Source organism: Trachurus japonicus, chromosome 24 (assembly GCF_045865225.1).
Source record: "Trachurus japonicus isolate A0001 chromosome 24, Traja_1.0".
Lineage (NCBI taxonomy): Eukaryota > Metazoa > Chordata > Actinopteri > Carangiformes > Carangidae > Trachurus > Trachurus japonicus.
In genome coordinates, this window is record NC_140930.1 from 14,409,708 (window position 1) to 14,427,354 (window position 17,647).

The window sequence follows — 17,647 nt, forward strand, 5'->3', positions numbered from 1 at the left end:
AGGAAAAAATAAAAAAAATCTGGGCCCTGTAAATCTGCTGACTCAGTTCCCTATTTCCCTCTTAATGCATCTATTATTATAATGGCACCATTAACGAATGATAAAAAACTGGAATGATAATTAAGGCTGTAAGAGTATGACCTATCTTTAATTTCAATGTATTTCACGACTCCTTTATGCAAAACTAATGACTGTTTGAATCTCCATGATGAAGAACAACCACAGTTTCAGGTCTTCATTTGGACCATAGGCTACAGAGGAAAGATTAGGCTACTTTGGTTTTATAGCAAAATGTCAAATAGGCGCTGACCCTGTCTGTTGAAATACAGCAGTAGCCTATCACAATATAAACAAAAACTGCATCCACACTTGAATCTTCAAGAGCAACCTTGCCACAGTCTCATACTGACTAACTCAATGGACATAACAATTAGTCTGTTGCTGAAGGAGCTTTATTTGCATCAGCTATTTTTGTAAACACAATAAAAATCCACAGAATAACCAAGATCCTCAAGTTGGCACAACCTTCCTGCCAAGTAGCTAGGCTACCTATCTAAAAAGTCGAAAACTTTGAGTTTTCAACGCGTACACACTTTATTATTGTGTTAGTGGGTGAATAAAAGCTATTTGTGATATTATTGTGAAAGTAAAGTGCCTACATTTTAGACTGCCTAGAGAGAGAGATAGGCACTGTACTAAATTTGAAGTCCACTCACAACTGGCGTGTTTTTGGCGCCACCTTGTGGACGGTTGAACTCACGTCATCTGCCTGCCCGCCCGCCCTACTCTCGCGGTCTTTCAGGCGCTTAGCAACGCTACAACTTGTATCGTCGCGTCGACCAATCAGGAGTCACCGTGTGAGGCGGGTAGACCAATCACGATCGTCGATTTCGGCACCAATTTAAACCGAGAGAAACAGCTTTGTTGTTTTTGTTTTCCTACAACACACACAAGTGAACGAGGAAGGACAAACATTTTTGGACTTTACCTGTATCTCCAGCGAAAGAGACTGACTTGGAAGTGGCTGGTTTTAAGAAGCGTATGGTGAACCACAGCGTTAACGGTTTTAACTGCCGGGTTAACGTGAAGTCCGGTAACTTTACGTCGGACTTTGGCTTTTTTAAAAACGAAACAACATGCCGTCTCGTGTTGAGGACTACGAGGTGTTGTACACGATAGGCACTGGTTCCTATGGAAAATGCCAGAAAATAAGACGTAAATCGGACGGGAAAGTGAGTAAACATAACACGTTTGTCTGCATTAAAAAAGAAAATACAGCTGATGTAAACGGTTAACTGCCGACCGTTACGTTTTGTGTCCAACCAAGAAATGTTACACGAACAAGTTTTTAATCTGCTGCTACATAAAGATTAACAACAATAGGAGGGTGTTAATCACTTCACATAAACGTCCAGTAGTCTTTGTTGTAGTTTGAGCTTTGAAAAATAACTGTCCACATGACATCAGTAGGTTATAGGAGCTGGTTAGGTAAGAGACTAACCAGCACGGACAACACGCCCACGGCAGCCATTTTGACTTGTCCCAGGTAAGTAAAACACAGGTGACAATTAGGGTAAGTGTACCTATTAAGCCCACGTACCATATAAGCCCACTTGTGACTTATGAGTCAAATAAAAAAAAAACTACATCACCATTTTTGCTGGTTCATGGTTCTTCCAATGAAGCAGCTTGTTACATAAATTATACTTTTTATTCTAAGCAAATCAGATTTGTCAATCTTGAGTTATCGAAGCATATGTGTGACATGTGCCTGCTGCTCCCGAAGAAGTTGCAAAAAAACTTCAGTGATTTTGATGCCCTGAAAAAACAATATTTATTCCATATTTCTACTCCGACTTTAGCTAAGTACTCATTTGTTACCAAATTTAAGAGATTAGTGCTTTAAATAAAACATTTGTTAGAATTTTATTAGAATTAGAAATAGTTTTTCTTTTGAATTCGAAATGTGCATTTTAGCATGCTAGCAAACAGCCCACATGCTGCATCAATACAGCCACTGCATAGCATTGTTCATTGCCATGACATAAAGCATGATAAACATGGATAGTTTACATTTTTGTATGCAGAATATCCTATTGTATTGTTAAATTGATAATACATATGAATATTTATCTTTATTTATTTTTTAATTAACATTTTTACCAAGTGGGCTTAAAGGGGACAGTAGCAAAAAAATCACACCATTTAGGGCAGATGTAAATGAGTATAGCTAATTACTTAAATACATGATCAATCAAAACTTTTCATGTTATGTTAGTGCAGCTTATATAGATTCATGTCATGTAGTTGTTTTTAAATGCCATGTGTGTAGAATAAAAATATTCAGATTTTTAACCAGTAATTCACTGATGTTCCCTTTAAGCCCACCTGCTCCCATTAAGCCCACTGGCTGTGTTTCAATGGAGAGTTTCTTCCTTTCGACTTTTGAACCATTTTCCTGCCTAAGTTTGACCTCACCTAATCAATCAGCTTCATAATTCAGATAATTAAATACCCAAATTTAAATATTAGTTATATTGCATCGGCCAGTTCATTCATTTTATTAATTGTTTCTATTTAAGCTGTGTTTTTATGTTTAAAAAGTTATTTGCTTAGTTGTAAATACTGAAATTGATTCATTTATTATCCTTAAAATAGTATTGAACCAGGAAACTGTCTTTCTCTCAGTCATTGGGTCTTCAGAAATCTAGATAAAAACACTTTCAACCAGCTGGCTGCACCAGAAAATTTGGCCAAATGTAAATGCCAATTGTATAATGTAGGATAGAGATACAGACAAAATGACAACAGATATTGAAAGCTTAAGTACTGAAGAGTAATTTCCATTCTAATTTTTATTTTGTTCATGAATAGTTTTTTGGCTACATTCCAAAGAAGACATGTTGTAAGTTTAGCTTTTTCTGTGTTGACAACACAGCAAATAGGCCGATCATGCCTATTTCAAATGCCATTTACAGGGCAGAGGAGAGGAGTGGAGACAAAATGAAAATAGCTATTGAGAGCTCAGAGATTACATATTTTAATAGAATAAGTTTGGATTGTTAAGATTTTTAAATATATATATGTATTTATCAACAAATCATGAAGTGGGCTTATTTGGAACACCCATGGGCTTAAAGGGTACATTAAGTACCCATTAAGCCCATGCCAGATTTTTGGTATATTTTGACAAATTAAACAATAAAAACATTAAAAATTGGTATAAATGAATGATTGACACTTCAAATTAGACATTAGACTATCATTTGAACTAAAATGTTTTCACTTAAATTGGGGTGGTATATATTAAAAATGGCTGAAAAGCAGATTTGGTGGGCTTAATAGGTACACTTACCCTATAATATTTTAGTTGCCATAAAACTGGGCTAGCATACCTAATGGCCAAACACGATACTCACACAGCTACATGAAGTGGGTGCTAAGTTTAGTGTTGTTAATGTTGATACACACAGCAGGGGTCTAACTTTAGGTTAAACATTGGGGTCAGCATGTTTCCTAGTGCGGGGGAAGAGTGCAAAATCATTAACTTTGATAAAGACAGGGCTAATTTCACTCTTATTTTGTCATTCCCATATTCGTTACAGTAGTAAAAAGTGTTTCAGTCATTTACAACCATTATTTTTTACTAGGAGTGCACTTGGGCCCCTAACTTAAAATTTCAAGAGCACAAGCAGAAAATGTAGGGGCACACACCGTAAATTGACTTGCAAAACGTTACTTTTCATTCATGATCCTCACACACATTGACCTGCTGCCTGTAATGACGGATAACATATTCTTTGAGTCGCTCCTTCCAAAAAACAACAAATTTACAGGGTGCACCTGCACAAGTAGATGGAAAACTTAATGTGCCCATTTAGGGGCAGCCTGGCGCCCTTAATAGTGTAGTGGGCAATAGCCAAAACTGCAACCATATTACATTGCTGCATGCTTTCAGTATCTAGAAATGTTTTCATAGCACTTCAGAAGAAGATTTTATGTTGTTGATGACAGTTATCAGTAAGATGAAAGGAAATGACAAGAGACACAGACAAAGAAAAGCATGGAGAGTTTACACATTTATTCTCAAAGCTGTAATTTCTAGCTTGATTGAAAAGTAAATAACTGGAGCTCTTCTCAGAGCTTTCAAATAAATCTGAAAGTCTTCTGTCTGGTCGTAAACCAGCCTCTGCTCAAGGTTTTGTCTCTGGCAGTATAATGTCAGCTGCCATCTTGATATTTTTCCAGCTGTTCACAGCCTGACTTCATTGCGTTCCTGGTGATGATATCCCTGGTGATGATATCCCTGGTGATGATCTGTGCACTTCTGGTTTAACAACCTTCTTGTTGTATTGTAGATCCTGGTGTGGAAGGAGCTGGACTACGGCACCATGGCGGAGAATGAAAAGCAGATGCTGGTGTCGGAGGTGAACCTCCTGAGGGAGCTCAAGCACCCAAACATAGTCAGGTACCACGACCGGATCATAGACCGCACCAACGCCACGCTGTACATTGTCATGGAGCACTGTGAGGGCGGGGACCTGTCCAGCCTCATCAGCCGCTGCATCAAAGAAAGGTGATATTTTCGTAATAATATTGTTGATTCATGGATGATGTGTCCCTCTGTGTTTCCTGACAGTCTCAGCATTGTTGGGTATTTATTTCTACATATTATGTTTACAGGCGTTATTTGGAGGAGCAGTTCATCCTGCGAGTCATGGCGCAGCTCACCCTAGCCCTGAAGGAGTGCCACCGACGCAGAGATGGCCAGGCCACGGTTCTTCATCGAGACCTGAAACCAGCCAACATTTTCCTCGACGTCAAACAAAACGTTAAGCTCGGTGACTTTGGCCTAGCGAGGATCCTGAATCATGACACCAGTTTTGCAAAGACGTTTGTTGGGACACCTTACTACATGTCTCCAGTGAGTTATTTAATCTGCTTTATCTCACATTTTTCTCCTCACAGTCCCTGTAATAATGTTTTTTGCAAATATATGGAGCATTTTAAGAGGAACTATGCTGGATTTTATGCTACATTTTTACCTTTAATTTAACAGTTTTGGAGTAATTCTGATGGTTTAATAAATGACACGTTACTTGTTACGAGGGAGAATGGAGGCTCTCTGCCTTCAATGTAGCGTCTCTTGGCTATAAAAACAACTTTGCGAGATCAGCACTCGCTGTCCCACCTCTCATCTCAGCAGCACCACGACATAAACGTGCCCTGTAACCCGTAATCTCTTGTTTATGACAGATTAGACTACACAAATCGTAACATAGTATATGATGAATAACACTATCCACTGCTCTATTGATTGATTTTCTCGCCGGCTTTGTTGTAAACAAATGCACATGGCCAAGAGGATGGTTAGCAAAACAGCAGACTTTCATAGTTCCCTTTAAGCTGACCAATCGTAGCCTAAACAATCTGTCAACTTCTTTTCTTACAGGAACAAATAAACCGGATGTCATACAACGAGAAGTCGGATATTTGGTCGCTGGGATGTTTGCTGTATGAACTCTGTGCATTATCGTAAGTTTTCCCAAGTCCCCCCGCTTCGGCTCTTTATTCTCAAGGCACCTGGTTTCTTGACGGTAAATGTGACTATTTCCCTGAATTTCTCCTGTTTAGGCCTCCGTTCACAGCCTACAACCAAAAACAGCTGGCAGAGAGGATCAGAGAGGGAAAGTTCAGACGAATTCCCTACCGATACTCCGAGGAACTCAACAGCTTACTCGCCAAAATGCTCAACCTAAAGGTTAGACACCAGTCCTAGAATATTGTTTGAGATAACTGTTCACTGCTGGTGTGTGGTAGAGTACATTTGTACAGATTTTACTCTGTAGCACTTTCTTTTTATGAAAAGTGCATTAGAAATAAAAACTATTATTATTATTATGGTTATGATTATGATTATTATTATTAAATGGTCCTCTGTGTTGCCAGGACTATCTGAGGCCGTCTGTGGAGTCCATCCTCCAGAGCAGCCTGTTGGCCGATGCGGTTGCTGAGGAGCAGAGGAGGGCAGAGGCACGGCTGCGAAGGAAGTCGGCGGACTCTGACTGTACCCCACTGAAGCCACCTGAACCGGCCCCCACCTCTGCTGCAGAGCTCAGGCTCCGGGAACAGGCGCTGAGGGACAGAGAGAAGGCGCTGAAGGAACGGGAAGAGAGGCTGGAGCGTAAGGCGTTTATCCTTCATCCTATTTGTGCCACGCAGACCTCAAGTCAATGTCTGTCTGGGGTTTAATTTACTGAAGCCAGGCATGACAGCATGACCCCTGATGACCTGCAGGTGCACTCACACCCAGTTGCGTTTCACAGTTTACATCAGAAAGTGTGGATAGCAATTATACCGATTGTTCCAGGTATGAATAGTCCATTGACATCTGTGTAAAGAAGCACTTAAACCCTGAAAAAACAACATTGTTTCCATGTACCTTACAGACATTATTATCATTTATTCAGTGTCTGATTCAACACTGATGCAATGTGTCTGTAGTAAACTTGAGAAAACACTGTCTGTTGCTAAGACGATGACGCTGTAGTCGAAGAAACTTGCTGAACTGGAACAGGTTTGTGCATGTTGCTTGTACAACAGTGTTGAAACCAAACGTTTACCTACTTTGAGTAACTTCTCCACCCACAGCCCCTGGCTGGATACATCTGCATAAAGTATCTCTAAAAGATGCTCAAATAAAACATTGACAGTCACACATGGCAGATATGTGCTACAAATTCCAAAAATAACATTTTGCCTTGTTTGTCCTTGCATGGCAGAAAGGGAGCAGGAGCTCTGTGTCCGTGAAAGATTGTCAACTGAGAAACTTGCACGGTAAAACTTTTTTTTTTTCATAAGAGGGTTAGATGGTCAATGACGCAATCCTTTATACATTTTTTGTTTTGTTCTTTTTGTCAGGCCGTCCGCCTGGTTGGTACAGATTCATTTGATACATTTTGATCACTATCTACTATCTCCTGTTGCAGGGTGGAGAGTTTGTTGAAGAATTACAACCGCCTACAACAGCAGAGGGAGCTGGCACCGTTCCATAGCAAAGACATAGGTATGGGAATAAGAAGACGACCTCTGGACCTAATGATACAAGACATGAACTGAGTTTTTATCTGTTTGTGCGTCTGTGTGGAATGTGGATGACTGAAATTAAGTTAATTTATCACTTTTTTTAAAAATCATGCTAATAAAGTTTTTATACAACAATAAAGAATTGATTCAATATGTGAATTTTAAACTTTTTAGCTCGATTACCCTGACGAATTGAAATCCAGCTCTCATGGTGACTGTTGATATGAAGTTCAGTCCAATTCCTCTTCCTTAGTAACTCCTTGCTGTTTGGTCCTAGATGTGGAGACCCTCTCCCCTGGAAAGAAGAAGGTCCACTTTGCTGGTGAGAGCAAAGAGAACCAGCGACCTGACAGTCGTCAGAGTGTGACGTCCCAGGAGCTGATGCTGCGGAGGCTGCAGGCGGCCAATGTGCGGGCTCAGACACTGAACCAAGTGGAAAAGGCCTGTCAGTTCAAGAGCAGACAGATCCTCGGCATCCGCTGATCAAACGGATACCGCTGTCTGTCTTGAGACCAAAGGCTGGAAGTCATAATAACTGGATGTAAATTAAGATTTATTTATATGATAATAGAGTAGCTGTGACAGTAGCGGAGCCAAATGATTCAATCCAGTGTATGTTAATGCTGTTGCTTTATAGTTTCACAATTTTACTTTGACTGTTTGATGTGTGGATGTGTTGATTTTATTGGCAGCTATTTTATTTGTACAAGGTACTGTAGTCCGTGTGTGATGTTTTCTTCTTTTTTGTTGTTGTTTGTATCTGTAAGGAAAAAAACAACTACTGAGTCTGTGGTAGCAATGAACACATAAACTATGCAAATTGTTTATTTTCCTTTACAGAACATTATCTGTCTATCTGTTGATAGTATTAATAAATTATGATAAAACAATTGTATTCACCCCGAGGAAACAATTGTCACATACTTTCTGTGCACATTAAAAAATATATTTACAAATAGTATTTGCACATATGCTTTAAAATGACCTATAAAGTATTACAACAAAGTGGATTTTGGTTTGAAATAGAATAAGTTTTTTAATGTAATTCTACTCAGGAATCCACAAAAATTAATCAAGTCAAATTAGTTCAAATTTACATAACAATCATACTCCTTTTAATCAAGACTAATAGTTCCCACAAGGGGTCATCAGTTTCCCGTGAAGTCAGCCATTGTGCTAAGAAGGTCTCCTACAGCACCGGCAACAACCCCATACAGTCTATGGTAACACCTGAAACTCGTTTGTTCTTGATTAAGGTAGATCAGAGGACAATTAGCAGGGGCATTGTTATTGAATAGAAGCTTTGTTAATTAGTGGGCACGCAATTTAATATGATTAAATGCAAACAGGATGATTTGAACAACAGGTTTTTCACAATTATCTTATAAATGTTTTTATTATTATTATTAAAGACGTGACCACATTTGACCAATTCTAATTAAACGAGTTAATTATTTTTTGTTTATAGTTTAATTTATACGGAATTGACATAAATATACACTTGATTTATCAATAAAAAGGCGACTAAATGCTAGTGTCTATCGCCCTAAACAGTTTAAATATCTGAACAAGGTAAAACCATGGATGTATTATGGGTAAAACTGATTATATTTTCTATTTTAAACATCGATACTTCACAGAGCATTGGAGGATGATCTCGCGAGATTACAGACGGAATCGGCGTGCTTAGCAACCGCTGATGCCCCGCCCACTGGCGAGAGTTGCAAAAAATCCGACCAATCAGATTCCACACTGTAACCTCTCCACCAATAGAAACCCACCTAGGGCGTGTCCTCGCGGTGCCTTGTTCCGTGTGGAAAGTTTACCGGCTCGGGTGCAAAGTTTCAGCCGTCTGCAAACCAGGAGCTCGTCGGCAAAAACGTTTTTTCTGGGAATAATGCAGACGACGACGGCGGCGTGAGTGTAGTTACACGGTAACTAGAGTCGTATCACGGAATAATTTTCATTCATTTTTCATTTTTCATGTTTTGTATTTATCCTCCAGCTTCAGGTGAGAGCAGTGATGCTGCTGCCGTCGCTGGATAAACAGTGAATGAAGACTGGCTGTTAGCACCGACCGTGTTTATTGTCTCAGGGAGCTCAGCTAGCTTAACGTCAGTCAGGTCGTTAGCTCGGAGTCCAACCGGAGATCTCGTCTGGAAAACACACAGAAACGTACATTTATTATCGTTATCTTTAGAAAAAAAACACAAAAAAACAAAACTTGACTTGACTTGAGTAGCTTACAACCCGTTGAGGAAAAACAGCAACAAGATGGCTTGCGAGCCCAACCGAGTGCGGCTGCTCTGCATGCTGTCGCTGACTTTTGGGTTTTTCATCGTGGAGGTGGTGGTCAGCCGGATGACCTCCTCGCTGTCCATGCTGTCGGACTCCTTTCACATGCTGTCGGACGTGATCGCGCTGGTGGTGGCTCTGGTGGCGGTGCGGTTCGCCGAGAAGACCCACGCCACCAAGAAGAACACCTTCGGCTGGATCCGTGCGGAGGTGATGGGCGCCCTGGTGAACGCCGTCTTCCTCACGGCGCTGTGCTTCACCATCATCCTGGAGGCGGTGGAGCGCTTCACCGAGCCCCACGAGATCGAGAGCCCCATCGTGGTGGCCGGGGTCGGGGCCGCGGGGCTGCTGATCAACCTGCTCGGACTGTGCTTGTTCCACGGACACGCCGGCGGAGGCCACGGGCACTCGCACGGAGGAGGAGGAGGAGGAGGTCACTCTCACGGGAGTAAAAACAAGAGGGGGAAAAGTGGCAAAGCGCAGAAAGCTGGGAACGGGTCTTCTTCAGGAGAGGAGACCAACAACCTGGTTGGAAACCACAACAGCCCCGGGGATGGGAGACCCAGAAATGGTGAGTATAATATGCAAAGTTTAGTTTAGTTTGTATTTATGTGCACCATAAAAATCAAAGATAATCACAAAAAAACAGAAATGAAACAAGAATAGTAAGTGTAAGAGAGGTTAAAAACCCTATATGGGCTCATAGCCTATATAAAATACCAAAAACAACAGAAAAGAAGGCAATACAAGAGCCTTATTCATTCTCATATTTTCATTTTGAGTCTTATTGTTATAATAAGGCTCTTGTATTGCCTTCTTTTCTGTTGTTTTTGAATGGTTTTTGGTATTTTATATAGGCTATAAGCCCATATAGGGGTTTTAACCTATCCTACACTTTCTGTTCTTGTTTCATACTCACATTCAATCATATTACACTTACTCATTCTCATATTTTCATTTTGAGTCTTATTGTTATAATAAGTGTAATATGATTGAATATGAGTATGAAACAAGAATAGTAAGTGTAGGAGAGGTTAAACACCCTATGTGGGCTTATAGCCTATACAAAATATCAAAAACCATTCAAAAACAACAGAAAAGAAGGCAATACAAGTGCCTTTATTATAACAAAAAGACTCAAAATGAAATCATGAGAATGAATAAGTGTAAAATGATTGAATATGAGTATAGATTCACCTGGAGTATGATCTAATAAAAACCATACTAGGACAGGAAGTCTTGATGTATCAGATACAGGCCTTCAGTCAGCATTTAAAGTGGCATTGCAAAAGTTTGGGCAACATTTATGTTAATGTGAACAGTGGATGATGAATCAAATCACATCACTTTATTGTCATTATGCAGTTTAGGAAGTAAAACAGCGCAACAAGATATACTAGTGCAAGATCTAGAAAGAACAGCCTCTAAACATACCTTTAATGTGCACACATTCACAGGAATATGAAGCCCTACTATCATCATCAGCAGCAACATTTTTCTCTCATACACTCACATATTCACACACAACAATAAATTGCACAACTCAACCTCTTCTGCCTCCCACTTTCCCCTCATGAAATGATCTCAAAAAGGCGTAAAGTTACAGATGACACATTCCCTTTACATTTTAACCTATATATTTATTTTCATCTTTAAATTTTCAAAATGACAGAAAAGAGAAATGGCCCACAGAAAAGGTTTGGGCCCCCTGCATAGTTAGTACCTAGTAGCCCCCCCTTTGGAAACTATCACAGCATGTACAGTAAATATCGTGTCTGATACCTTGGTCAAAGTTATCAGAGAGCTCAAGTCTCAGTGGGTTTCCCATGCTGCTTCTTTGTTTCCCTTTTCCATGCTAAAATTGTAGAAAAATGAAAAATAATACACTGATATTGCTTAAAATATTGCAAAACAGTGTTTCATGTTTAACTTCATGCCTCCTCCAGATCATTTCATCTTCCACTTGCTTAACTGTTCACAGTAATAGACATTTTTTATGATGCCACTTACCTCTGTCTTTTATGGCTCCTTCCTTTAGTCTCCTTGTTTGCATTTTCTGTTAAATCACGTAATCTGTGCAAACTGCAGGTCCTTATAAAGTGTCCAAACTCCACCACTGTGGCACATCGAGTCCCGTTATAATTCAGACGGCATGTTCCAGACCTTATCTCCATTGTTAGCGGGACACCCTACCCGAGTGACTAATCCTTACTTTCCCCCCGTATAGCTCTGATATTTAGACTTGTGTGCCAGCTATCGCTCAGTTGTTGGTGGCCTTGGAAACGTGGCCGCCTTCAGTGACATAAATGGACGAACACTCGGGTTTCACTCTTTGTAAAGGCTGGCTGACTATCAGCTGGCGTGGAAATGGAGAAACGTAGCAGCTTCTGTTTGTCTCTCTGCCAAGATAAACATTTTATGACGAGCTGAAACTTGAGAAAGTGTCAAATCCCAATTTCTCTGACTAAAGCAGGTTTTGCCTGATTCCTACACGGCCATGTTGTGGTATTTTGTTACTGCGGGTACACACACAGAGTATACACACTGTATACACTTCCCTCTGTCTGTAAATCAGAAGACCCCCGACTGAAGCATCCTTGGGCGTGTCACCGGTCATCCCTGCTCACTGAGGGGTTAAACATGAGACCATTTCTCCCCCCCGCCAGTTAAGCTCTGCCATTTTCAATAAATGGAGGCTGTACAACCCCCTCCCTCCACCTCGTGCAATGATCGCTGTTACTGGGTTGTACATCAGTGTAACCATGGAGGCGACAGCCCCCGTCGCACCATTAGCCACTGATGAATGACCCACAGATGGAAGAAAACAGCTTTTGCTCAGGTGCCCCCCCCACCCCCAACATAAGGGGCCTGCAATTACTAATTGAATTTGCTTAACTTGAATTATTAGTTTTTGGTAACCCTTTACTTTACAGGCCGTTAATTACGTGATAATCAAGAAATGGCCAATAAATAACAATTAATTGCATCATAATGTCTAGAAATAGCCTAGAAATAACATTCAATTTCATAGTAATGTTGAGGGATATAGCCAAGAAGAAATAACGATAGATTGCATAGAAATGGCCCAGAAATAACGGTCAATTGAAAAGGACTTAGTGGAGAAAAATTCTGGCGTTTCCCAGAAAATTCAAAGCATGAAAAGCGTGTGTAATCCTTTGCCTTTACGAAACGCATCACATTACTATGAAATTGATTGTTATTTCTTGATATTACTATGCAATTAATTGTTATTTCTTGACATTATCACGTAATTAACAGCCTGTAAAGTAAAGGGTTACCGTTTTTCTGCCTTTGGGATCCCACACACTGGGAGTCCTTCATGACTGTCTGCTGTGTCTCTACTGGTTGAAGCCCAGAGCACAAACTCAGCTACAAGGCTGAATTGTCAGTGACAGAAAGACCATTATTATTATTAGCAAGGGAGAAAAAAAACCACCTTAATGGACTGTATGTAAATTGCAGTGACAGTGAGCCTCCTCTTGACTCTGGCTGAAGCAGCTCCGCCGAGTCCTGCCTCCTTTGTTTCACGTTTCAAACAGGCTTGTACTTCAACCCCAAATGATGTAACTGGACAGTTAACCTGCTGGCTGCTACAGAAAGCATCTTCTTGCAAGCTGATTATTTACAGCTTTGTTTTGCCACTCTAATGAGATTATTATTACTGCATTTTTCTGCATCAAATTTCGATTTTGGTTTCGCTCCCTGTTCTGTCTGTATATCTATTCTGAATGTTGCATTCATGTCTCAGAGTTAAAGAGGAACTATGCAGGTTTTTTTAGCTTAACTATGCAACATTTTTACCTTAATTAAACAACTTAATTGTTTGTTGGATTAATAAATGGCTTAACTTGTCACAAGGAGAATGGAGGCTCTCTGTCTTCCATGTGTGTGTCACTTATTGTATCTCTTGGCTGAAAACCAACCTTGTAAGATCAGAGCTGCTGCCCCGGTGTTCCAGCTCTTGTCTGTGGCACCATGACACAAACACGCCCTCTAACCCATAAACTCTTGTTTATGACAGATTAAACTACACAAATATACACGTCATAACATCGTATTATCATTTATAACATTATCTACCGCTATTGATTGATTTCTCGCTAGCCTTGTTGTAAACAAATGCACATGGCCGAGAGGAGGGTTAGTGAAACAGAGGAAAAGCAACCGGACTTAGTTCCTCTTTAAAGTCCAGTTGATTATTTCGCTGTGACCACGTCAAACTAACCTCCTGTTTTCTCTGCAGAGATCGTCTGTAAGGACAACACCGAGGTGCAGATGAATGGCAACACCCACTATGAGGAGATGGATCATGACCACGACTCGTCGTCCCAGCTCAACATGCGCGGCGTCTTCCTGCACGTGTTGGGCGACGCCCTGGGCTCCGTCATCGTGGTCATCAACGCTGTGATATTCACCTTCGTGTGGAAACCCTGCAAAGACGAGTTCTGTGAGAACCCGTGTGTCAACAGCCACGACACCGACCACCGGCACGTCAACCAGACGGTGGTCGCGCTGCGGGACGACGACCCCTCTGCTCCCATGGTGACGACCGCCGGCCCCTGCTGGGTGCTCTACCTGGACCCCACCCTCTGCATCATTATGGTCTGCATCCTGCTCTACACGACCTACCCGCTGCTCAAAGAGTCGGCCCTCATCCTGCTGCAGACGGTGCCCAAGCAGGTCAACATGCACCGGCTCAACGAGCGGCTCCTGGGTCTGGACGGCGTGCTGGCCATCCACGAGCTGCACATCTGGCAGCTCGCCGGCAGCCGCATCATCGCCACGGCCCACATCAAATGCCACGACCCCACGTCTTACATGGAAGTGGCCAAACGGATCAAGGACTTCTTCCACGACGAGGGCATCCACGCCACGACCATCCAGCCGGAGTTCGTCACGTTCAACTCAGAGTCTCGAGACTCGCTCTGCGAGCTCTCCTGTCGGACTCAGTGCGCTCCCAAGCTGTGCTGCGGCTCCGCCGACAAACAGAAGGCCGGCAGCGACGGCAGGCCGGCCGCCGCTCCGGCCATGGAGGTGATCAGCGAGGCCTCGGAGCAGGTGGGGAGCATCCAGGTGCGCCCTCGGTCGGAGGCGGACATCACCGTCACCGTCACCAGAGAGGTGGAGTCATCTCTGTGAGATGGAGGGACAGAGAACGAACAGAGGAGAAGCTGGAGAACGACCACTCTGGACAGAAATAGTCATTTTCAGTTGCAGGACACTGTTTTCATCCTGACCCCTTGTCGCCCTGATAAGGAATTCATCTTCCTTAGCTTTTTTATTTCTGTCATCGCTCTCGTCGTGGCGGAAGATTCCTCCCAAGATCTTCTTGTTTTCCACTCTCTCATGTCCGAGCCTTCCTCCTTCCCAGTCTCTCCTCTCGCCTCCCTCTCTCTCTTTCTCTCTCTCTCTCTCTCTCTCTTGTCGTCTGTTGCCCTGTCAGTTTGGTGGCGATGCATGTTCGGGGTTCGCTGACCTCATCTCCTCTTGGACCGGGGTTGAGTCCTGCATGAGTGTCCCTCATTAGCACCGTGTTGTGATGTGTCATCTCGTCCCATGGTGTTTCTGTGCCAAAGCTTCTCACTGCAGGACCGAAGGGATCGGAGAGACGCCCTCTCCTCCAAAAGGACACACACAACACATGCAAGTCGAAGCACACATCACTAGGTTATTTTGTTTAGCCTATGGACCTGTTGGCAAAGAGTCTACCTTCTTGTTTTTTGCGTAGGCTTTGAGCAGATCTATTTTCTTACCCTCTGGCCCCAAATGGAAGAGTATTGTATTGCATAATAATTTAAGTATTTAAGTTATTAGAAAAGATCTATTTCTCTCTGTAGATGCTGTTTGTAATATTTAGTTTGGATGATAGAAACATTTTTGCAATTCTTCTGTCTTGAAGTTCTTTGACAGACCATCTATGCTGTAGTCAGTTTTACAAATGTGAAGTTTTTATAATAATGGTTTTGTTTTTTCAGACTTTTCTCTGGCCTTGACTCAATTTTTAATTGCAGTTATTATTTGGATACAGAAGCCGTATCAACACCTCTCTCACCTTGCCTTTTAAAAAAACAACAACAAACTGCTGTGGTATAGCACTGAATTAATTAGACACGGTGTAACTGAACCTCTCTCAACGGCACAGTTACCCAATTAAACGTTCATTCATAAAATTTGATGCCTTTGCAAGCCAGAGGGGTTGCGTCTGTTGTAAAGAAGTGAGCACTGTATGCCATTAGTGAGACACTATTCTCTCTGTGTGAATCTGTACTGGAAACTTTCCAACTGAAGGCTGTAGATTTCATTTTCAAAAAAAAATCCTCATGAATGTGTGTGGCACCTTCTCACAATCCATGCTGAGGGAGTTGTTTTTTTTTTATATATATACCGTATATATTTCCAGGACCTTTTACTGAGTTTGCATGACCAAACTGAGACCTGGTGGTGTTTGATTTTTTCAGAGAGCTCCAGTCAGAGCTCCGGTTGCTGCTTACCAGTACCTGCTGCTGGTATCCTCCAACATTATTCATAACTGTGTAGGGAATGACTCATCACACAGCTCATCTGTCCTCTGCTTTGGACGGCCGAGCAAGCTATTTTTTCTGCTGAATATAAGTCCATATGGTGGCCTTTGAAATATTTTGGATTTTCCCTCGTCGTCACCACAGTTATCGGTAAAAGGTGATCCCATGTATGCGTTTTCAAGATTTCCACTCCCAAGTAAATGTGTATGCAATATTAGAACTATGTGCTGGGAAATGTATTTTGACATGTTTATTCATTTGTAACGTTTGGTCACTTTTATTCTGTGTCTTTTAAAAGACTTGAGCTCAATGTGCAAATTGAAAAAAAAAAGTGTTGTTTTTTTTATTTTAAATAAGACATGTCAGCTGATGTGTTTTTGATATTATATATAGATATATACATATATAATATCTACAGTACCTGTCCAATGTGTCATTGTGAAATAAAAAGTATGGCTGTTTGGTACAGTTGATGAACCCAAAATTGTCATTGGTCTCAATTCCTGCTTTCTCTTAACTTCAGAAATGTTCGGTCGAGTTTTAGATGGAGCATCCAGCCTTTAATTCTGTACTTTTCAAAACAAAAGTCATGTTTTCCAGGAAGAACAACCACAAAGACATTATAAAACATCACAGAATGACCAGTATGAATCACAAAGAGATGAAAAGCAACCACAGAGAGATATGAAGTGTCATTAAGGGACACAAAAACAACCAAAAAGAGATTTGTATCAATCACAAAGAGACATTTGTAGTTGTCAGTCTTGGGGGAGGGGTTCCTTATGTGTTGGCTTTGACATCACACATACATTTTATTATTATATATTGATAAGAGATTCAAGATTTGGTAGTCATTTATTACATAAAATAAATTATATCACTGTTAATAAAGTAGCAGTTCTAGATTTAAGGGTAACACTTTATGATAAGTACACACTATTAAGCATTAAATACTGAATTCATCATTTATAACACATGAATACTCATTAGTATGTAGTTTGTAAACACAGTAAGAAATGTTTTAGTCATCATTGATAAGCACTAACTGTATTTGCAAACTACATACTCATGTGTTATAAATGAAGAATTCAGTATTTATTAATGCTTGTGTGTACTTAAAATGTTAAACCGATTTAAGTCTTAACATATTTCCACTCATTTAACAAATGAAACTCCCGGTCATTCAAGCTTCTAAACTTATGAATGGATGTAAACTAAAACTGGTTTACTGTGTCATAAGTGTTTTTTGTTAAAAGACCTGGACGGCTTCAAATCTGCTTCTCACAGTGTCAACTTAGTTCTGTTGTTGACTTTTGCTTATTAAATCCACCTTAGCCATAGAAATGTGAAGGAGATTACAGAGGAGATTTAGGTTTAAAGGAGCCGAGGGTTGTGCGCAGGTCGGCATAGCTTTATTCCACTCATCCTACATTCCTGTTTCCTCTGAAACGTCCTGCTGAAGTTCAGATGCAGTGAGAACAAATGTATATGATTTGGTTTTTGTGGTTTAATCATTTAAATCTTTATATCCCTAAAGCAATTAAAGCTTTTCACGCTGTCAGTGAAAAATGTTAAATTCATAAGGATGTGTGCAAAGTATGATTCATTACTTTCCTGCCTTTTTCAATATAATATTCAAGAAACAAGTGAGTAATAGTCCAAGTTGAAATATTCCACCCCCATAATTTAGTTAGATTTTCATAAAATAACCTGATATGGCTGTA

The 17,647-nt window shown here is 40.9% G+C and overlaps 2 protein-coding genes across 2 annotated transcripts; both read left to right on the plus strand.

The window, feature by feature from the left end:
- Window positions 1-873: 873 nt before the first annotated feature.
- Window positions 874-7,973, plus strand: nek2 (NIMA-related kinase 2). The gene is made up of 9 exons (XM_085770908.1): window positions 874-1,232; window positions 4,359-4,576; window positions 4,684-4,924; window positions 5,453-5,535; window positions 5,635-5,761; window positions 5,950-6,184; window positions 6,783-6,837; window positions 6,990-7,066; window positions 7,364-7,973. Exons 1-9 carry the CDS (start codon window positions 1,137-1,139, stop codon window positions 7,567-7,569), a joined length of 1,338 nt encoding a protein of 445 aa, XP_085627034.1. The 5' UTR covers window positions 874-1,136; the 3' UTR covers window positions 7,570-7,973.
- A 954-nt stretch (window positions 7,974-8,927) lies between these two features.
- slc30a1a (solute carrier family 30 member 1a) lies at window positions 8,928-16,407 on the plus strand. Its single transcript, XM_085770645.1, has 2 exons — window positions 8,928-9,952; window positions 13,646-16,407. The coding sequence occupies exons 1-2, from the start codon at window positions 9,361-9,363 to the stop codon at window positions 14,539-14,541; spliced, it is 1,488 nt and encodes a 495-aa protein (XP_085626771.1). The 5' UTR covers window positions 8,928-9,360; the 3' UTR covers window positions 14,542-16,407.
- Window positions 16,408-17,647: the final 1,240 nt, after the last annotated feature.

Bases quoted from the DNA above. Each gene is read 5' to 3' on its own strand.
- nek2 (XM_085770908.1), top strand. From the start codon at position 1,137: ATGCCGTCTCGTGTTGAGGACTACGAGGTGTTGTACACGATAGGCACT. The intron at 4,577-4,683 runs GTGATATTTTCG...TTATGTTTACAG, and splicing joins AGCCGCTGCATCAAAGAAAG to GCGTTATTTGGAGGAGCAGT. The intron at 5,536-5,634 runs GTAAGTTTTCCC...TCTCCTGTTTAG, and splicing joins TATGAACTCTGTGCATTATC to GCCTCCGTTCACAGCCTACA.
- slc30a1a (XM_085770645.1), top strand. From the start codon at position 9,361: ATGGCTTGCGAGCCCAACCGAGTGCGGCTGCTCTGCATGCTGTCGCTG. The intron at 9,953-13,645 runs GTGAGTATAATA...TTTTCTCTGCAG, and splicing joins GGATGGGAGACCCAGAAATG to AGATCGTCTGTAAGGACAAC.